General features: G+C 30.6%; 2 protein-coding genes and 1 non-coding gene across 3 annotated transcripts; 2 read left to right on the top strand and 1 right to left on the bottom strand.

Annotated features, from left to right (window-relative positions):
• Positions 1 to 4,099: 4,099 nt before the first annotated feature.
• On the top strand, positions 4,100 to 5,262 carry LOC126905053 (uncharacterized). Its single transcript, XM_050684447.1, has 2 exons — positions 4,100 to 4,559; positions 5,082 to 5,262. Exons 1-2 carry the CDS (start codon positions 4,100 to 4,102, stop codon positions 5,216 to 5,218), a joined length of 597 nt encoding a protein of 198 aa, XP_050540404.1. The 3' UTR covers positions 5,219 to 5,262.
• Positions 5,263 to 7,351: 2,089 nt separating this feature from the next.
• Trnad-guc (transfer RNA aspartic acid (anticodon GUC)) lies at positions 7,352 to 7,423 on the bottom strand. The gene has a single exon. It is a non-coding gene; the product is annotated as a tRNA-Asp (tRNA).
• A 4,073-nt stretch (positions 7,424 to 11,496) lies between these two features.
• LOC126906096 (uncharacterized) lies at positions 11,497 to 16,937 on the top strand. Its single transcript, XM_050686375.1, has 5 exons — positions 11,497 to 11,647; positions 13,898 to 14,036; positions 15,327 to 15,394; positions 16,481 to 16,652; positions 16,722 to 16,937. Exons 1-5 carry the CDS (start codon positions 11,552 to 11,554, stop codon positions 16,769 to 16,771), a joined length of 525 nt encoding a protein of 174 aa, XP_050542332.1. The 5' UTR covers positions 11,497 to 11,551; the 3' UTR covers positions 16,772 to 16,937.
• Positions 16,938 to 18,100: the final 1,163 nt, after the last annotated feature.

Below are 18,100 nucleotides of genomic sequence, written 5' to 3'. Positions count from 1 at the left end.
TAAATTATAAATTTGAAAAACTTGAACTGAGAATATTAAAATAATTTTATAAATTAATCAAATTAAATCCATATAAATAAATTGTTTGATAAAAAAAAAAATTGAAAAGTATTTGATGATTAACCGTATTAATTATAAATATTTTTAAAAATATCATATATTTTAGCTTAAACTTTATTTTTTAAAGAAGGTATAAGTTTTTAAGATTAGTGAATAATTTTTTTTCTACTTATAATATACATAAATATTAGCCAAACTATAATTAATATAGTTAATATAGTTAACATTTTGTTGGAATTTTGTTTTAAAATAACTATTGATTTCTTTAAGAGATGGCTATTTCGAAATTTCATAAAAATAAAAAAAAAATTTTATTTACTATTTCTTATTAGTAATAATTATATTTAGTATCTGTTGACAATTATTCTTATTTCTTACTGGATCGATTTTAATGGACAGTACGTCAAAATATCAAAAATTGTATTTAGATAAATACATTATACTAAAAAATTGATAACAATTCTCTCGTTTTCCGTAAATGGAGAAATTCTCCTGAAAATTATAACTTTAAAAATCAATAATTTTTACATTATCAAAACTTTTTTTTACATAAACTTCCATAACTTTTGAAAATTAAATGAATAAAAATAATTTTTTTTTTGATAGATACAGTAGGCATTTACATATTGTTTGGTAAAATATTTTTGAAAATTTGTTCCTTAACCTACCACACAGGGAACATTTAAAATGATAACATTCTACAAATAATTAAATGTAAAAATCATCATTTAACATGTTAATATTTTGATACTTAAAACAGCTACATCTTTTTGAAAAATGAACAAATCAAAATAAATTTTTTTTATATTGAAACCTTAAATATTTCCCTATTATTTTATATAATTATTTTTTAAATCTGACACTTGGACAGTCCATAGAGAAGGATTTAATTTAGTATTTTTCTCACATAAGTTAAACTTTTTCAACATAAATTAAAATTTAAATAAAAATTTTATGATAAATTATATATATGATTAAATATTAAATTATTTATTATTTGTATTTACTTAAAAACAATTTGTATTTTTATGCCACATTTTAAGAGAGAATGAATAAATAAAAATTTCACATGATAATCTATAAATAATTTTTATTATGTACACCATATTTAAATGTGTCAATTAAATTTGATTTAAACAAGTCACATATTAAATGATTACTAATAATAAAACAATATTTTTTTTTAGCTTCGATGCGTAGCTGAGAAGGTATTGGTTTTACTAAGATGTGTTTTTTTTTTTTGTTTCTGTTACTACTTTTTCTCAGCTCTCACCGAACCGATTTCTTTCAATAATACGTCAAAAGATTACAAATCGTATCTAGTCGAAGACATTACTCTCAAAAATTGAAAAAAATTCCCTCGTTCCCCGTAAATGGGGGATACCTCCAAAAAATTTACCAATTTAAAAATCGCTTATTTTCGAAATTTTTTCAATTTTTTTTACTTAAAACTGCCATAACTTTTTTTAAAATGAACATATTAATAAAATTCTTTTTTATATAGATGCATGATATCATTACCTTTCATTTGGTATATTTTTTTTATAAATTTAACCCTTAACCTGCCCTCAAGGAGGGATTTAAAATGACAACTTTTTCAACTTAAATTTTGAAAATGTTCCGGAAGGACTGACACTTTTATAAATATCTTAAATTAAAGCTAATGTAATGTACTTTATTATGCAAAAAAAAAAAAATTTCGGACATTATTTTATCTTCACGGTTGGGTTGGGACTACCGAATGCTATTTTTGTGTGAAAATTTTCGATTTTGTATTTTACATTTTTAGTTTAAATATGCTATAATTTTTTGAAAAATGTATGGATCATTACAATTTTTTCATGAGAAGTAGTATTTATATACATCTTTCATTCGACATACTTTTTTTTAAATCGGACCATTTCCCTATATACAAGGGGGGTTCAAATCATGCAGAAAGTAGAACTTTTTCATCATAAATTTTGAAAGTGTTCCGAAATGTCTGACACTTTTATATATATCTTAAATTAAAGCTAATGTAATAAACTTTATTATGAAAAAAAAAAATTTCGGACTTTAATTTATTTTCATGGTGAAAATAGACATCAAACTTAATAAAAAAAATACGATTTTTGTAAAAAAATTATTTTTTATATTTTTAACTTTATAATGCTATAACTTTTTGAAAGATGTATGGATTAATATAATTCTTTTTTTTATAGATGCATGATGTCTTTACCTATCATTTGGTATATTTTGTTTTATATCTTATCCTTTACCTGCCCACAGGGGGGGATTTAAAATGACCACTTTTTCACAAAAAATTTACTTTTTCAGCTTAAATTTTGAAAGTATTCCGGAAAGTCTGATACTTTTATATATATCTTAAATTAAAGCTAATGTACTTTATTATGACAAAACAAAAAAAATTTGACTTCTAGACTTGTTTTCGTGGTGAAAATAACTACTAAATGCTATTTTTGTGTGAAAATTCTCGACTTTATTTTTTACATTTTCAACTTTATAATGCTATAACTTATTGAAAAGTGTATGGATCAACATTATTTTTTTATGAAAAATAATATTTTTTAATAATCCCTTTTTCATTTGACATACTTTATCTTAATTAGGATATTAATAATGAACTAGCAGATCATGTAGCTTTTGAAATAATCCACCAATTTTTTAAAATTAAACACTATCTAAAAATTTGCATCGTAGCGTTTTTTTTTTGATAATGATTTTAATCACTGTCATATATCATTATACTTGATCCAACTATGCCCGTCACCACTGTGCCGCGACCTCCCTGTGCTGGGTTTTTTTTAAATTAAAACTACTATACATTTTTGTTAAAAAATGTTGACATTGAATGGATTCATAAATGATGAGAAGTCGGAAGGATCTACTACCATGTTGTGCTTCCTTACCAAGTAGTGTTTTGCGTTTTAACGTTAATACATTGATATTTAATATTACTAATATACTGTATATATTATTCATTTAAACTATTTTGATTAGTTCTCAGTACAAAAATTTGTGTTTGTCATTTCATAGGTTATACTCGAAACTTAAAGCATTTGCTCCTCTGGGTTTTTAAAGTAAATTGTTGTTTTACCATAATTCAGATTATTTAAAATTTATCTATACAGAGTGATTTTTTTATCATTACCCACTTAATAACTTACATAATAATAATAATTTAAACATTATTAACTATATAATACTTTTTAAGTTCATACCTTATGCCTGGTATGGGTGTCAACTTTGTTTTTTATGACATAGCTGTCACACTCAAAGTTTGTTTATTATTAATTATGACTATCAATAGATATCCTTTCTGTATTGTCAGTTAGTGTATTTATAAACTCACTACAATGTGCCATATTACCATTGAGAATAATAATGTTGTGTACCTTCCAGTATCGATATGATAAAAAACCAATTAGTTACCTGTATTTGTAATCCCTTGTGTATTATACGTGTATATTAACTCAAAAATTTGAAACTTTAAATGTTTATATCTAATAAACAAATAAAGTTATACTAAAGTTCAAATGCCATTTGCTATTAAATTAAAATCTCAAACATTTTAATAAATTCAAAATATGTGTTCCCATTTAAAAAAACAAAGTTGATACCCTTCCATAGCATAAGGGATGAACATAAAAAGTATTACATAGTTAATACTTTGTTTACAGTACAGTATAAACCTTCGTAGCGTTCGGACGTGATTTGTAGTTCGTTTCTACCGTACGATAAAATATTATCTAATGATAAGCCCTTAGTAATTTTCTTTTAGAAATGCCGAAACAAGGTGATACGCCGATCAAAAATACAACAAATTCTTCTATGGCACGCATTGATTATTCAATAAACGATGTAATGAAGTTACAGAAATCTATTGATGAAAAGCACGACAGAGGTATGAAAGATATAAACAATAAATTAAAGATCTACGAAAATAACTTTACTGATCTAAGGAATACATTTCAAGAATTAAAAACCTCATTTAATAACTTGCAAAAAGAGAATGATTTTTTAAAATCTGCGTGATAAAATGAACACTACTGATCAAAATAACATCGATCTAGTAAACGAAATTAATGATAGATTATATAGATCACGTAATATTTTAATTTTCAATACTTCTGAAAACGATATTATAAGTGATGAAGCAGTTGTTAATGATTTAATATCTAACATGAAAGTAAGTGTATCTATTTCTAAAATCCAAAGAATAGGTAACTTATCAATTAAAAATCGGCCATTACGAATTACATTCAATGAAGCATCAGATGTAATTACTATTCTAAAATCAAAATCAAAATTACGCAATACAGATAAATATAAAAATCTTTGGATAAATTCGGACCTGACAACTATCCAACGTGAAAAAATGAAGTCTCTTCGTCTTGAACTTCAGCAAAAGAGGAGAACAACGGGGAAAGAAATTGGATTATTAAATGCCTTCATGGAGTTCCCACACTTTTTCAAAAAACTGATTCAGCCTGGGCAAAGTAATATGAAAAAATGTAATATTAGTAATAGTTTTAAGTTTAATTTCAAAAATAATGTTAATTCACATAAATCTAAAATCAAATGTATAAATGGGTATTATCAAAATGTAAGAGGTCTGCGTACTAAATTACATGTATTAAGATATAACATACCGCTATTTAAAGTAGATTATTTTGTATTAACAGAAACTTGGTTATCTACTGATATAACAAATAACGAGCTTGGGTTTGATAATTTCAATGTATATCGAGTAGACCGGAGCGAAAAAACAAGTATTTGCAAGAGAGGAGATGGGGTATTGATAGCTATACATAAACGTTTCGTTGTGGATATTATTAATATTCCTAATGATAATATTGAACAAGTATTCTTGATGATAAAAGGTGGAAATAATTATAAACTTATTTTAGGTGCTTGCTATATTCCACCAACTAATCAGGATATTAAATACTTAGCTCTTACTGAAACGGTTGAATATATATTTAATAAGTATTCGCCAATTAAAAATTTTATTCTTATAGGTGATTTTAATTTATCCGGTATTCGGTTTACAAATAACAATATTGGTCTGAATTATAATACAGATAAATCTCACGTGACAGGTAATATTATTTACGAAAGCTTTGTGTCACTTAATTTGTTTCAAATGAATGAATAGTATAGTAAATGAATATGGTTCTCAACTTGATCTGGTTTTCTCTAATGATAACACAATTAATACTCTCCCCTTAGACGACAGCATAGTACCGGTAGATAGATATCACCAACCATTTATAATAAAAAGTAATATAAAAAATACTAAATCACTTGATGAAACCAAGTCATGGTTTTATAACTACAAAAACGTCGATTATACAATAATGAACAATATGATTGCAAATATAAATTGGTCTGATTTATACTCAATAAAAGACATAAATTTAGCAGTTGAAAAATTTTATAAAGATTTACTTAATATAATAGATAGTTTAACCAAAAAAGTTTACACCAACCAAATAAAATTTCCATTATGGTTTTCAAAAGAGCTACGTTTTTTAATTATTAAAAAGAAAAAAATACATAAATTGTTTAAGGCTACAGGAGATAAAAAGTTTTATGCCGAATTTTCACTTATCAGGAACCGCTGTAAAGAACTTTCTAAAAAATGTTATTCTGATTATTTAAAACGTATTCAAGCTTCATTAACTAATAACCCGAAATATTTTTGGAAGTTTATCAATGATAAGAAAAAAAGCAAAGATCTCCCTACTACGATCTCTTTTAATGATGTCATTGCAGATAACCCCGATAATATTGCAAATATCTTTAAGGACTACTTCGGCTCAATATACACTCCTACTCAAGCATCTTCTTCATATACTTTACATAACTTATCTCCTAATAATGAAATTATCGATTTCTCCTCTTGTTTACTTTCTATCTCCGAAATTTTCAACGCCTTAAATAACTTATCATTTAAAACAAAAATAGGTCCAGATAAAATACCCGAAATAATTTACCGTAATTGTTCTTATACCTTAACCCGTCCAATTCATTTTTCATTCAATTTATCATTATCTACAGGTGTTTTTCCAAATCTTTGGAAAACTAGTTTTATTTATCCGATTTTCAAATACGGAAACCGATCTCTCGTAAATAACTACCGTCCTATATCCTGTTTAAGCGTATTACCAAAATTATTGGAAAAACTTATAGAACCAAAAATGTCTAATATTTTTAAAACTATCTTATCAGATAATCAACATGGCTTCCGTAAGACAAAGTCAACTCTAACCAACTTGATGACTTTTTATACTGACTTACTGCATTCCGTTAGTAATGGTGTTCAAGTTGATGCAATCTATACAGATATTAAAAAGGCGTTTGATACAATTAACATTAATATATTAATAGATAAACTTATTATTATTGGTGTTAGGGATCAAATCCTTTCATGGTTTAAATCTTACGTATCTGATCGAATCCAAAAAGTAAAAATAGGTAATTCGATTTCTCCAAACATAAATGTAACCTCTGGAGTGCCGCAAGGTGGTCATCTCTCACCTTTATTATTTATAATTTTTATCAACGATACAAACACTGTATTTCGACATTGTAAATTCACTTTATTTGCAGATGATTTAAAGCTTTATATGTCGATTTCCTCAATAGATGATTGTAATAAATTACAATATGACCTAAATCAATTATGTTTATGGTGTGCAAATAATGGTTTAAACTTAAACACGGATAAATTTAGTTAAATTACATTCTCTAGGAATAAGCAAAATTTGTTATTTAATTATCACATAGATAATGAAAACCTCAATATTGTATCTAATTTAAAAGACTTGGGTATAATATTTGACACGGCCACGGCGTTGTCACACGTTGACACCCCGCGGTCGTGTCAGCTCCTTCTCAGCCACCGCTTAACTGTAAACCGGACCGTCACACACACGCGTTATCGCCGTGGTGTAAAGTCCAACAAATGCCTAGCGTCGCATACCCCGCCGCAATAATACGTCCAGTTAGTTATCTCCGTGACACCTTTATGTGCGATTCTTTTCTCTCGGTCCTCGTTTGTTTGTGTGCTCTTAATACTTTCACTACGAATACACATATTTTTTTTTAGTGTTTACTTTTAAATCAGCTTATTACTGTGAACCTTACTATCTAGTTTTATCATTTTCAATAATTAGTTTTCTTTTGGTTTTCTTCTTTTGTTGTAACCTATACAATAAACTACGGCTCACGCCATTTAGAAACCTAGTGTCGTCTAAGTTCTTTAATAACAACCTCTATCAAGTGGCTCCCCGGCGGGGAATCGAACCCCGGTCTCCCGCGTGACAGGCGGGGATACTTACCACTATACTACCGAGGATACTTATATACAGATAATTCAGCGCTAACTTATCTGCACAAAGCGAAGGGAACAAACAGTAAGTTGACCCGCTGGGCGCTACACCTGGGTAACCTAAATTTCACCACGACACACGTACCGGGTAAACACAACGAAGCACCCGACATGTTGTCACGTCACCCAACGGACGGACCCCCTGTTGACGAAGACGCCCTAGACGACAATTTGTTAGGCGCGCCAATGTCTAGTCCGCCCACAACCACCGCCACTCTCGATAATATCTATTCCATTACCGAGGCAAACGACGCGATCTGCGACCGACCGTTCACGGGGGGGGAAGTACGAGAGTGGCAAAACAACGACCAGTTTCTCTCTTCGGTCATAAAAAATTTAAACGCGCAACTTACGATAGCGAACGAAAAACCGGCCGCGGAAAATAAGGACGAATTTTTTTTGTTGGACGGAATCTTACGTATTCGTATAGGCGCTGACACACCGGTAGTCGTCCCCACCGACAAAGTACAACATATAATTTGGCGGTACCACGACGACCCCCTATCATGTCACCCCGGATGGAGAGAAACGCACCGAGCGGTCAAACAACGGTTCTACTGTAAAGGGTTAAGAAACGCCGTGCGCATGTACGTAAAATCGTGTCACATTTGCGCGTGCACTAAGCCCTTAAACAGGCGCCCCGAAGACCCGATGGTCAAGCGCCAACCCAGACAGCCGTGGGAAGTAATCAGTATCGACCTGATGGGACCGTACCCTAGAACACCAAGGGGCAAGACGAACCTATTAGTAGTAACTGACTGCTTCAGCAGGTGGACCGAAGCGTACCCCATAGGCGCACCTACAACGAAAACGATTGTAGACGCGCTAGAAAGGGAGTTCTTCTCACGCTACGGTTACGCGCGAGTAATTTTAAGCGACAACGGCCGTGCGCTCGTGTCCAAAGAAATGATCGACGCGATAAATCGGTGGGGGGCAGAGGCCTGGACTACACCGATATACCACCCACGGGCTAACCCAGTAGAACGAAAGAACCAAGAGTTAAAAAAAGGACTTCGCGCTTTATTAACAGAGTCGAGTCATACATCTTGGGATACAAAATTGCCACCTTTGTTGTTCGCTCTACGCAATAGGCGCAACGAGACTACCGGATACGCACCGTCCGTACTCGTATTAGGTAGAGAAGGTAAGAAACCGGGTGATTGGCTACTGCAGCGAGTACAACCGGTAGCACCTGCTACTATCAATAACGACCGGTTAGAGCGCGAACGACAAATCACTAGCACAAAAATAACACCGCCGCCCGTTCATATCAAAACAAAATACGCGGTCGGCGACGTTGTGTACTATAAAGCGCATCACTTATCGAACGCGAATAGACAATTTTGTGCGGGTTTTGCACCGAAGTGGTGGGGCCCCGTGAGATTAACCGAACGCCTCGGTAAAGGCGTGTTCTTAACGGACCAGTCCCCACCAAGGAAAATTCATGTCTCATGTATGAAAAAGCAAAGTTAGTAGTTTTTTTTTTTTTTTTATTTTTCAGCATGAGCAACAACAACAACAACAACAACAACAACCCAGCCAACCCCTTATCCGTCGAGGAGGTCCAACGGTTGGTTGGCCAATTGGCGGGCCGGGTGGGCCTCCCGACGGATCCCATCCCGCGCGTACTGCGCTCGGCGGAGGATGCTTCGCGCGCCCCCCTACCCGAGGTATTAAGGAACCCGGTGGCTCGAGCTCACTACGAACGGGGCGTGCGGGCGGGTCGCGAGGAGGTGAGGCGCGAAATACAAATCGCGCTAAACTCACTCCCCCGCGCCTCCCCGTCCGCTCCGGGAGTCCAAGCTCCCCCTTCTCCCAAACCTCGTCGGGTAATAAATGTGGCGTCCCAACACTTCTCCCGCCCAGGGGAGGCGTCCACAAGCAATACGCGGGTGGTCCCCTCCCCTCGGCCTCTACTGTCTTTCCGCGCCACGCGGCCAGACAGCGCCCCACCCACGTCACGTCGCCCGAAGCATCCATACGCCAGGGGCAGTGGAGGGTCCGCAGCGACGCCTACCCCTACGACTAGCAAAACTCCTCGGTACTACTCTCCGTCCGAGCGGGAACGCCGGACGAAGAAGTACAAGGAGTATATGCTTCGACGTTGGGGGGTCGTCGTCGGTGGGGACCTTACACCGCCCATAAACCCGACATCAACAACACCGACAACAACAACAGCACCACCGACAACAGCAACAACACCGACAACATCAGCAGCAGCCCCAGCAGCCCCAGCAGTGACAACGGCCATTGTCAGCCGGCCGTCGGGCGTGTTTGTGGACGGGGTGCTGGCGGCGTCAACACCAGCACAGGAGGAGCAGCCGGAGACGCCTATGGAGCTGGAGGACGACGGCCTGGTTCGGGAGATGGACCTGTTCCTCTCCTGCCCCACTTCCCCAGCACAGCCGGAGCCCCCGGCCGAGTAAGAGCTCCCTCCCACCCCAAGCGCGTTACGCGCGGGGTCTAGACCCCTAACCCCCTCCCTGCTGCGCGCACTCCGCGGGGCACTACCACCCACTCCATCAATCATACAACGTAAGTATTGCGGCTTGTTATTGCGCTATGCGCACTCTAATATATTCGACCAAACACGGAACGCTATACGCGCTATTTCATTTGATTTCTAGAGTACAGCGGCGGCTTGGTGGGGGGGTATTTGACACGGCCACGGCGTTGTCACACGTTGACACCCCGCGGTCGTGTCAGCTCCTTCTCAGCCACCGCTTAACTGTAAACCGGACCGTCACACACACGCGTTATCGCCGTGGTGTAAAGTCCAACAAATGCCTAGCGTCGCATACCCCGCCGCAATAATACGTCCAGTTAGTTATCTCCGTGACACCTTTATGTGCGATTCTTTTCTCTCGGTCCTCGTTTGTTTGTGTGCTCTTAATACTGTCACTACGAATACACATATTTTTTTTTAGTGTTTACTTTTAAATCAGCTTATTACTGTGAACCTTACTATCTAGTTTTATCATTTTCAATAATTAGTTTTCTTTTGGTTTTCTTCTTTTGTTGTAACCTATACAATAAACTACGGCTCACGCCATTTAGAAACCTAGTGTCGTCTAAGTTCTTTAATAACAACCTCTATCATTTTTTCTAATGACCTTACATTTACCAAACATATAAATGAAATTCATAATAAAGCCTTACGTGTATTTGGTTTTTTAAAACGGAATTGCTGGGATTTTCATGACCCAATTTGCCTACGTGTTTTATACTTCTCTCTAGTACGATCGATTTTAGAATATGGTTCGATAATCTGGAACCCTCATCAAGAGTATCTCATTAATAATTTAGAGCGAATCCAAAATCGATTTTTACGTATGCTGGCATATAAAACAAATAATGTTGAATTAACATTGCAATCATTATCTTTAAAATATGAAATAGATAGTTTGGAATTTAGGAGACAATTTAAGGACATACATTGGCTCTATAACTTACTAAACTTCAAAATTGATTGTCCAGATATACTTGCTTTAATTAATATAAATGTTCCAAATATCACGTTAAGATCCACATCTACATTCTACACTCCTACTTGCAAACGTAATTATTGTCTATTTGCACCGGCAAACCGAATGTTAACTCTAGGTAATAAACTTAATAATTTTGATTTTTTTTTTAATGCACTTTCAGACTTAAAAAATTGCATGAAAAATAGTTACAATCTTTAGTTATAGTTTCATTATTATCTTAAATACTTATTGTTGTATTTTTTAAAATTTTTTTTTTATTATTATTCATCTTTATTATGTATGCAAAATTACTTTATTCATGTATTTTAACTAATTATCTCTGTACTCTATGCCCACAGGGCGTTTATTAAATAAATATTAAAAATAAATTAAATATTAATAATTCAAGAATAATGTGTAACTAAAGATAACCAAAATAAAAAATAAAATATTTAAATTATTTTTATTCTGTAAGTAATTGAGTGAATTATGATAAAAAAAAATTCAACCTGTATAAACAAAATAAATTTACTAATAGAAATTACTTTTCCCGTTTAGCTTATATTATAAAAATGACATTGTCAGTCTTAGACTTTCATTTCTGCTGCAATTATCATAAACATTGAAAATGGGTTTCTATTTTTATTTTGGAATAGTACTTTATTTTGTGTGTGTAATTATCAAACCTGCGTTTTCAGCTGGAACGTCAAGTGCCAGTAATCAAGTATTTATAATTAATATTATTAATTTACTCTCTTACTTTAATTATTAGTAGCTTAAGTAGCTTAAGTAGCTTATTTTATATTTATTAAAATACCAAGAGTTACATGGAAATTATTACTTGGATTCTTATTTAAATGATTTATAACAATAAAAATACAAAAAAATAATGATTTTAAGTAAATTTTGAGTTTTCCTTATAGCAGTTATAAGTTAATAGTGATTATATATATTATAGTAGTTACTACATCAATTTAAAAAAATACAACTTTTTATTTCTCATAAAATTTTCTTTTTTATGATATAAATTCTAAACTTTCAAGTTGAATAAAAATAGAATAGCTATTTCTATTATTTCTATAACTAATTAAAAAAATAATTTTACTATTTAATTTAATACAAAATTTATAATACAAAATAACCCTTTAATTATGCGATAAAATCTCCCTCTTGTAGAAATTATTAAGTAACGCCTACACGCAGGGACCCCATATTAATTAACCAATTAGAATTCAAAGCCTCAGCTTCGAGGATCACGGTAGAGATCGCTGGGCTACCCCCTTCAGACTATAAAAATTTAATTTAAAAACACTTAGTCGATTTTTTAATTAATTTGGACTTATAATATTATTTAATTTAAAAACACTTCGTCGATTTTTGAATTAATTTGGACTTAGAATATTTTTCTTTAAAACTAAATGACACTTAGAAATTATAAAGTGAATTTTGTTTTGGTGAATCTTTTAATTTAATAATTTGTTCAATCATTAATAATATTTTATTTTTCTTGTTGTGGAAATAAACATCAAATAATATTTTAAACATTACATCTTTTTTAAATTATTTTATTTTAATAATAAATCCAACTTAAATTTAGATTTTTATTTAATAATAAAAATTAATTGTGAGCTTTTCTTATTGGGTTGCTAGTCTCGTTGCTAATGTCTTTGTTTTAACAAACATCGGGCCGGCAGACAACGTAGAGAAACTTACGAATATATTTGTAGTGTTTAATTTTTGTCTTGGTTATTATTGTGCCGCATCCTTTCAAGGTGCTTTATTTTACCACCGGGACACATTGGACCACCATAATTCCGCCTTGATAAATTTTTTACATAGAAATAGATATTTCTGAATTTTGTTTTGGCCAGGCCAGAGGAAAATTTAAGAAATATTGGTGTCGATCTCTCAATAAAATATACTCTCTAAAAAATACTTATTCAACAGACGTAAAAAAAATCAATAAGTAAAAAAATTAAAATTGTATTTATAATAAAATACAGAGTGTTTAGAATCATTCATAAGTAAGACCAGTTGTAGACTTTGTCTAATTAAATCAAATTATTTAAAGTTTTGAATCGTTTTTTGTAAGTAATTATATAGACTATATGACGTATAGTGTAAATCGTATACCGTAGTACGTTTAACGCGGAAATCAACACTGGATTACTATAAATATTATTGTATTACATAGGACGTAAGTTAAGTACAATTTAACCTATGCTTTCGAACCTCCAATAATCTATTGCGTGATAAACCATTAATAATTAATGAGAGAAATAATTAATAAAAAAATAAATTTAAATAAATTTGAAGACATTAAATCTACAAAAAAAACTTATAAAATTAATAACAATAATAATATAATAATTTAACCTATGCTTTCTCTACTTTAACTTTAATCACTCTTTTTCTATTCTTTCTTTTTATTTTTGGTTTATTACATAGAAAAAAAAATTACAAACAATTTTATTCTTATAATTTTTTTTATCCGAATAACTGTTTACGTTATATAATTGTTCAAAGATTTTGAGCGAATAAAAATAATGATTTCTGTATTTAATACAGTAAAATGACAATAGAAATTTGGCCTAAAATCACTTAACTTTAACAAGCTGTAACGGAAGAACGGTTTATCGGATAAAAAAAATTATAAGAACAAAATTGTTTGTAATTTTTTTTTTTTATCATATTATAAAGTTAAAAATAAGGGTTCCCATTTAAGAAAATTATAAATAAGAATTTTTATCCTTGAAAAAACGAAAAAAATAACGTTTTGACTACATATTTGGTAGAGTTTTTTGAACTTGATATTTTTTCTCTATAATAAAATTTAAAATTTTCAATATTTTCTAATAAAATGAGTGTCTTACCAGATTTCAATCACCCTGTATACATGTGAGGCAATTATAATTTAAATTTTTTTGCTTATTTGTTTTTAATAAATTTATTATGTTTATTTGATTTTATGTAGATTCAAGGTCTAACCGAAAATATTTTAGATGCCATAGTTCGACAATATGATAAATACAATTTTATTGATACTTTATCTCAATTTAAGTTATTTAATTATTCGTTGTCCAAGGATGAATTAGAACATATTGTTAAGCAAGGTATGACAATGTAGTATTCAAATATAATATTTTTCTAACATTAAACATTAAAAAGTGACACGACTTACGTCGCAAAAATGTAGTCGACAATGGTTTTGAGGGTAGAGACCCGTGGGCCGTTTATTAATGAGCAACAACAGGTTATTTTAACAAAAATAATACAAAGATGAACACAATAATTATAATCTTCGCATAATATCGCGGCACTTTCGCTGGCGTTGACAACGCGATGTCCGGCGTGGGCGTCAAAAGATTAGCAGTGTTGATGGCGACGGTGCGCGGGTGCGAATCGGTTCGTCCGATAAGTAAGATAATAATAGTGTTTAATGAAACGGTTTTTGATATGTAATATTGACCTAAATCGTATGAGAATTTTGCACAACAATTTCTTTTCACACTGTTGTTGCTCACTCTCAATTTAAAAAGCCACCGTATTAATGAAACTAATTAAGTATAAACAAATCAACGTTGAAGAGTCACACGATATGGACTTATTCTCCATCTTAAAACGCAAACGACTAGATAGACAATTACGCTTGTCATAATCCAATTATNCAAGTGATCAATTTTTATTATATGACTAACACTAATTACGTACTCTCGTGATTAAAATAAAAAAAAATTATAAAAATTTATGAAGAGCTAAACAATATAATAAACACAATAAAAAAGAAATATATTGTCAATATCAACAGACATTATTTGTGTTTAGTGCTGATAGTCACATTGTTCCCAAATATGCATACGAGATTATGTAATAACTTTTAGCGTTTTCGAGTTAAATATTTTTTAGTTTTAATATTATATTTCAGATATATTATTTAATATTAATTAATAGTGATTAATTCGTATTATACATCACAATATTATCATCACCACAAAACATTTATTCTATTCCACTTACATTTAAAAATTAACTAATTTTATATCTATTTATTCTCTTTATATTAAAATTAACAATTAAACCATAGTTTATTTAGTTTAATTTAAATTGTAATATTTATTAATAAAATAAATATTATAATATAATAACATATATTCAGATATGAATAGACTTTTTTTCTAAAAACAAAACGATTTTGGTTTACTTTTAGTAACTATTCCATTACTCAAATTTTTAAAATAAACTTATATTTTCATTAGTAGATTTTATTTACTCGAACCCTTTTAAGTCAGAGCGAAGAAATCACTTTAGTTAGCCTTTAAAAAATTCTCTTCTGTAATAACAATTGTAATTACTTGTCTTCTACTTGTGATTTGAGTATAAAAATGTATGTTGTTATTTATTAGATAGTAGAGTTAAACAAATTGCTGCTCTTGTTAATATCTGTGTAATGCATTCAAATCTAGATCCTAGAGTAAGTAAACTTTTTGATATAAACGTATTGACGACTTAACATCTATATTAAACGACACAAGAAATTAATAAAAAAAATATTTTTTGGTATAAAAAGTCATTATTTATTGGGTTGTTGTAATTTTTTTTATAAAGTTATTAAAATAATTATTGTAATTATTTTTGCAGCTTTTAATGTCAGTTTATTAAGTATATTAAAAGGAAAGGACTGCATTTTCCAAGAAATATGTTCCAATTACAAATTGTTTAAGATAAATTACAATTTTAATTTCATAATTGAAATTATAATTAAATAACAAAAGTTAAATTTTTTTTTTTTGATAAATCCATACTTATATGTATAGTTCACAAAATATGCCACTTAATAATTAATAAGAATTAAGAATTATATAAAATTGAAAAATATCTTAAAGAATCTTCTTAATATAATTGTTATTTTAAGGGAAATCGAGTGAATAATATTAAAAGAATCATAAATTTATTCGTAAATATTATAATACTAGATTATCAAATATCAATTTCATATTAAATTTAATTACAATAATAAATATATTAATGTTCATATGTATAAATCATAAGTTTTGTTATTTGGATATAGATAATGAAATAGGTGATCCTGTTGCTTTTGAAATAATTCAATAACTATTTCTACAAATTAAACATATTAATCAGGTTATTTATAAGGAAATAGCAGATCATGTAGCTTTTGGAATAATCTACCAATTTTTTAAAACACTATCTAAAGATTTTGCCATCGAAGCGTTTTTATGGTGATTTTAATCAATGTCAAATATCATCTATACTTGATACAAAAATGTCATGTCCTCACTGTGCTGGTTTTTTTTACATTAATACTAAAAAATATTAAATTATCTTCCACGTGTAATTTTCTATTACTTATAAAATCTATCTGTGTCCTTGCTCAGTAGATCGGCGACCCTGTTTTTATTTTTATTTTGTCACCACCATCTAAGGGACATCATATTATCCATTAAAACATAGAAGAAATAAAAATAAAAATTCTTAATTTAATAAAAATAAAAATAATCTTGATTTTTTTTTTATCTAAATAATTGTTTCATTTTAGGAAAAAAGACTTACTGTAGGTCAAGTACAACGGTGTACAGAAATATTTGTAAAGTCTGATAATAATTCTGACGGATTTTTAAATTCAGATGAGCTGCGTTCTGCAATAAAAGCTATTACGGATAACGAAATTGCTAATGTTGTAGAATATAAATACAAGGATTTTTTGAATGGTACAGTGGAATAAACTTTAGCTATTTTATTAATTAAACTGTTTTTCTAACTTGGATAATTTTTTTTAGATTGGACTAAAGAAATTTTCATATTTACCTTTTTAAGATTACTTTTATAACACTCCGAAAAATATAATATACAACTAACAATAAAAAAAAACTTTTCAAATCATTAATTATCATCAAGAAATCATTAAGTTAAAATGTGTTAATCAAAAATTGTTGTTATATTTTAAGTTTATAAACTATATTGTTTAACCTGCTCGTTAGTCCACAATTGAAATAAAGAATTTATGTATTAATTATATGTTGTAATTTTTCTTAATGTTAATTATTTATTGTAAAAATTGTATGTGTTACATAATGTTAGGGGTTCATTTAATACTTGGGGATTTTAGTCGAAACCAAGAATTGGTAGCTACCCGACGTTTGTCCAAATATAGTCCCCATTCCCTTAAATGAGGTTTATTTAACTGAAGCACAGACAGATAATCGTGTACCTTAGTAACTAGTGAGAGATTATATAACAAAGTTAAACTATAGTCTTTTATCTACGCCTACGTAAAGTTATATTTTAAATGCTCAGTAAATATAATAAGATACATGAGATGTACAATACGTCTGACCTGAACCAAGTACAGTAGGTCAGTGTTAGCTTGTGGATTGAACGGCGGGACGATCGCACTCACCACTAAAATTAATTGTACATTCTTAATTGTACATTTTTAAAAAATGTTTTTATTAAAAATGCAAACTTTATATAGTAATATAATTATAATATATTTGTCTTTTGCGGGCATTGAAATTGTTTCCCTTTGTAAAAACCGGTACGAATACACACACACGAACAGTGTTTGGACGACCGACAAGTTATTATATAACTTAATATTATATAACTTAAATATTCTTTGACGTATATTATGGTCAAGGCGCTGCAAATGTGTGCGTTGGGTTCAGCTGTGATCTTATGTAAAGGATTTAAACGACCAACAGCATTGCCCATAAAATATTAGTATATTACTACACTAGGCTTCGCCTAACTGGTGCTCCACCTCAGATACAGGGCCCTACGAGCCTTAAGCCCAGAAGGAGCGCAAACCTCTTCGGGCTGTCATCATAAGAAAGCCACTGATTCCGGTAGGAGTACCGGGTTACGTTGGGCACAGTAAGTGTTCTGTAAGAAAATATCACATCAGAATCAGTGTAACAAAAATATATTAAAAATTTAACTATTAAAATCAGGAAAATTAAAAAAGAGAAAATAGTGAAATGTATTGGGTATAAGGTTGACGTATGTTAATGAAGTATTTCCCTTGAGCGTATTCAGAAATTATTTTAAGAGAGATATTTAATTATTTTTACTTCGTTAAACATGCTGTAAACATTTTTTTGCTAAAAATAAAAGTGATGATCAAAGAATAGGTTATCAGTTCTTTACTTCTTAGAAA

This window comes from Daktulosphaira vitifoliae, unplaced genomic scaffold (genome assembly GCF_025091365.1).
Source record: "Daktulosphaira vitifoliae isolate Bord-2020 unplaced genomic scaffold, ASM2509136v1 Scaffold_4, whole genome shotgun sequence".
Lineage (NCBI taxonomy): Eukaryota > Metazoa > Arthropoda > Insecta > Hemiptera > Phylloxeridae > Daktulosphaira > Daktulosphaira vitifoliae.
The sequence above is the reverse complement of the archived record's forward strand: the minus strand, read 5'-3'. Positions and strand labels throughout refer to the sequence as shown.